The sequence below is a fragment of the Diplotaxodon limnothrissa genome, linkage group LG3, assembly GCF_057381915.1.
Source record: "Diplotaxodon limnothrissa isolate DT_005_m linkage group LG3, D_limnothrissa_male_GT1.1, whole genome shotgun sequence".
In the NCBI taxonomy this organism is placed as follows: Eukaryota; Metazoa; Chordata; class Actinopteri; order Cichliformes; family Cichlidae; genus Diplotaxodon; species Diplotaxodon limnothrissa.
The window spans coordinates 66,527,288-66,532,261 of record NC_140598.1 but is presented as its reverse complement, the minus strand read 5'-3'; the positions used below and the strand labels follow the sequence as shown (position 1 = coordinate 66,532,261).

Genomic DNA, 4,974 nt, shown 5'->3' with positions numbered 1-4,974 from the left:
AAAGCGCCCTACAGCGGAATTGAAACATACAGAGCTGCTCCCTGTCGAACTTCAGGCAAAAGTAAAACGAAAACTTTAGATTTCAACAAGCATTTGGTATCAACTCTCGCTTCTGAACTACATGGAGACACACCCTGAAAGCAGAATTAGGGGTATCACCGCACACACTGGAGTGTAAACAAGTGGAAATCCTCAACTTGCCCCTTAAAAAATTACAATGACTAAAATTTAGGAATACGCGAGATCGGGCACACTCGGAAAGCATCAACTTTGCATTTTGGGAAACACGATATCTGATCTTCTTTCGAAATTGGTCCCCGAAAAATCAATTATTCAAATTAAAGTATTTCTAAATATATTTATCCGTTCAGGTAGTACCGTGATGAAGAAGGTGGTGGAACTGGAGCAGGATGAATAGGATGAATAGGCACTGTTATAGGTTGGCTGTTCCTCAGCAACCTCCGTGTGATCTACACCCAAAAAAGGGGAGAAAAAAGGTGAAGTTCAAACCCTGCAGAAAGCTTAGACACCAACAAACCACATTTTATCCTAGAAGTGCAAAATATTTTCCTGCATGTACGTGCGACTCCTGACTTCCTTTCACCATAGACAGTCACAGGACAGGGCAATATCACAGGACAGGGCAATATCACACCCCAGGCCTCTGCAGCGTGCTGTAACAGAAGAGAAGTTATCTTGCGATGAGCAACTGCGTTCCAGTGGACTCTGTCCTTCATTCGATGGTGCAGTGAGAATCTGAACTGGAAATGGAGGTCCAACACATCCATCCCATAGACATCGGCCAGAGTTCCACTATAGAAGTTGGCTTCAATCACATCGTAGCGCAACTGGGGTGCCTTGTGCTCAATCTGAGGCAAATAAGGGGCTTTAAGGCTCAAAACAGAAGATGGTAAAATAAAAAAAATTAAATAATTTTTAAATAATTTAATAATTTAATAATTTTTTAAATACTTAATTTATAAAGTAAGTATTTAAAAAAAACTCAAAAAAAAACTACAGATCGCACCATAATATATTTATTAAAATTTATAAAAGAAATTTAGGCATCCCCACTTTGACACAGTAGCATCTGCTGTAATAGTTACACCTCTGATGAAGTCTCAAAAGCTTTATTTTGATACCAAGATTGCAATTACAACTCTGAATAAACAAAGAAATACTGACATATCCAATATACTATTAATTTTGGGCATGTCATTTCAAATAGAAATGACCCTTGGGGTTTCAGATGTTAATGCTATTCGATTTCTGCTGTTACTCAGCCTCTAAAAGCACTTGGCTGAGAGGACAGTGGCATCACATTATCCACTACAGGCACATGGCTTATGCAAATTTTTTAGATCAGCTTTCCCCAGATGACAAGAGACTTTTGACATGCAATGTGTTTAACACGATCAGATTAGTGTTAAATCATAATATAAATGGGACTTGCTAACGGACCTCAGGCACCAGGAAACCGCCTTTGATCCTCTCTCCTAAGGGCATGGTGAGGTTCCACACAACCAGCGTTTCCTCTGGCAGAGCCTCACGCAGCTCGTCGAAGAACCTATGAAGGTTCTCCTTGTAGTCATCAACCCAGCTGCAACTGTATCTAGAACACCCAGTGCAGACATAAACAGGAAGAACAAAAATCACTACAGTGGGAGGAATTCAATTGGGAAAACAAAACGTTGTGCTATGATTCTTCTGAACTGATAGATGCACACAAAAAACTCCATCACTCTCACTTCTGACTCATCTCACATTATCTCTTTAATGAAATCAAATCAACAGCCTTATTAATAGTTACGCAATATACTCACCTTGAAATATCCCAAACACAGGAGTTAACAAAAACCACATCTGGTTTCAAACCATGGCGGAAGTCCTCCAGGATGCTCTTCATGTAGCGAGAATAGATACGCGTCACTAAGTAAAAACGGACCAGATGGTGGGCGGACTGAAACTGTCGAACTTCCTTGTACTCTGTGCCGTTGTGCATTTGACCCAGACAGCCCCCTTCCACCAGGCAGTCCTGTTCGAAGCTCATCTCACCCTAAAGAAGAAGTGTGAGGACAACACAAACGAGGAGGTGAACAGATATAAAGCACGTCATTCAAATACACCCATTTTTTTACATTACAATTTAAATGACACCAGTGGCATGATTACAAACTTTATATTGCATAAGTTAGCTGAGGTTTTAACTGGTAGCATGCACATGGTTATACACCCTGCACGCTTTTTTGTATCAGTGTATAAAACTGGTAAATTTTAGCCCTTGCCTTGCTCCGCAGTTGTCTCAAGGAAAGATATTTCTCTTTTTGTACCAGCAGAACAAGATCCTTGTACACTGCCCGCTGAACTGAGGAAGAAATAAAATGATAGATTAGAAGTAGTCCCCATAGATTAGTACATTACATTATACAGATTCGATAGTAGTCCTTTCATTGGGCACACCTTTCCAAGTGCACTTTAATATTTAATTCATCACTTAGCAGAAAATGGGCTGGTTTTAGCATTTTAGAAATTGCTGATAAACTGAACTTGATTACTACCATCTATTTGAGCCAGAGAATGGTTTAGAAAGGGAAAAATATATACAAGACTTCTGGATAAAAATGTCTTGATGACAGCAGTTGACACTGGGGCACAGGATACATTGAATAAGGTCAGAATTTAGGGCTTAGAACATTGAGTTTTCATAGGGTTAACAACATGAAAACATGGATCCATCCTGGATTGGGTGAACAATTTAACCTGGTTGTGGCAAAACACTCATCTGGGGTAATTTTAGTGCTGCCCCATTAAATTACACATATTTGCAAATACACTGCAACATACCTGAGTGTAGTTACTGACCATGTTCATCCCTATGATCACAGTGAACAGATATGGTTACCACACTCTTGTATAATAAAGATGCCACACACAAATCTGCGTGTCTGATGCCATTATTTGAACTTGAACAAATGTCATGAAGAACTAGCCTATGTTATTTATGAAGGTAAACGGGTATCAATTCCAGCACAACCAAACTGAACCTAATGAAGTGGATGTGAACGGTACATACAGTTTATTCACAAAACAGTCAACGTTGGGCAAACAAGAACACCTTAAGTATAAATGCACAAGATAATGTAAATACCGATTCATTAATTTTGTCAGCCAGCTACTCACTGGAGTCTCCCAACACCACCATGAACTTGTTATGGAGCAGCTGGCTGGCCTGCAGGTGGCTCACACTCTTCATGATCTCCCGCTGTTAAATTACAAAGTCAAACACTGTTGCGTCTTTCTATGGGCTCAAATTGCGGTCATAAATACTTTCCACTAAAAATGCCTAAATGTGTAAACTCAAAGGTGAGGTAGTTTTTCCAGATGAGATATTGACCGGACATCAGAGTTTCTCTACCATACTTCCAAGCTTCTCGCAATAACATTAGCTTACTAATGACCAACAGTGGTTAAAAAATAAATAAAATAGCTGGCTATTTTTCTGTTGGCTTAAAATCACTTATGTAATAAACACTTACCATTTTTTAGTTTAGATGCAAACTGTACCACTAATTCCAGCCCCTTGTAAATGCTATATGTGTTGGTGTTCAGTGTTATTTTTCAACCAGCTTAGCTAGCGTTTAGCTAGCGTTAGCCAAATTTCCTCTGAAGTGGCTCTTGCGCCACTAAGTTTTTAGTTTCAAGACCCGAAGTTGCGACAGCCTCCTCAACCACTTAGTGTTTTAAAAGTTTAAAGTTGGTGTGAATTTAAAAAAAAAAATATTACAAATATTTCACTCCGGAGTTTCAAGCACACCCCCAAACTGCAGGTGTCGCCAATTAAATGGTGCTTTTAACGACTGTGCACTACCTTAATGGGTCGACACTAATTTTAAAATAAAAAAGAAATTACTTAATAAATTTTTAAAAAAATTAATTTAATATTAGAGAGATATTAGATGCTTTTAAAAAAAAGATTTTTAAAAATTAACAATATGAATTGTTTTGTTTTTTTTGTTTTTTTTTAAATATACGTGCACATATGGAATTACAACCACGCCTCTTCTTGTGCCTGTTAAACCATTTCCTACTTCAAAAACAATGCCTTTACTGTGATAACACTAGCTGGCCCAAGGTTTTATGTGAGTGAAGTTGCCCCCCCCCCCCCCACCTTCTTCAAATCCAACAAAAGTGGTATCAAACGTTTGTGCTACATTTGTGCTGGTTTGTGCTGCAGAAATTTTTGTTTGTGCCGCTATTATTTTAAAGATATTAACAAAAATTTCTAGAGGTCAACCAGCCCCCCCATATTAATGGAATCAAACAAAATTGATGTCAAACGTTTGTGCTGGTTTGTGCTGCAAAAATGCTTGTTTGTGCTGCTAACATTTTAAAATTTTTAATAAAATAACGTCTTGATGCGTGCTTAATCATCCAGGTAAGTAAATCCCAAAAGGTTGATTCTGTTCATCTGGACATTTTCAGTTGGAGAAACGTTTCGTCACTCATCCAAGTGACGAAATACTGCGTTTTAACAACAACTACTGAGATTTGCTTGAAATACTATGATTTAGAAGAAATACAATGACTCCATACAAATACGATGCTTTGGCACAAATACTATGATTTGGCACAAGTACTATCATTTAGTACAAATACTATGATTGGGCAGAAGTACTATGTTTCAGTACAAATACTATGATTTGGCAGGAATACTCTGGTTTAGCAGAAATACTCTGATTTAGCAGCAGTACTATCTTTTGGTAGAAATTCCTGCTAAAAGGTACTATTTCTGCGTTTTAGCAGAAATACTGTAATTTGGCATAAATACTATAATTTGGGGTAAATACTATGATTTGGCACGTATAATATATTCAGCACATATATTATAAAATAACAGAAATATTATGATTTGGCCCCAAAACCATGATTTTGCACAAATACCATGATTTTTGCAAAAATACTATGATTTAGCAG

At 37.8% G+C, this 4,974-nt stretch overlaps 1 protein-coding gene across 1 annotated transcript; it reads right to left on the bottom strand.

Moving 5' to 3' along the window:
- Positions 1-333: 333 nt before the first annotated feature.
- On the bottom strand, positions 334-3,256 carry LOC146636939 (PC-esterase domain-containing protein 1A-like). Its single transcript, XM_085351131.1, has 6 exons — positions 3,181-3,256; positions 2,286-2,365; positions 1,824-2,056; positions 1,462-1,612; positions 581-674; positions 334-470 (listed from the first exon to the last, which is right to left on the bottom strand). Exons 1-6 carry the CDS (start codon positions 3,251-3,253, stop codon positions 334-336), a joined length of 768 nt encoding a protein of 255 aa, XP_085207257.1. The 5' UTR covers positions 3,254-3,256.
- Positions 3,257-4,974: the final 1,718 nt, after the last annotated feature.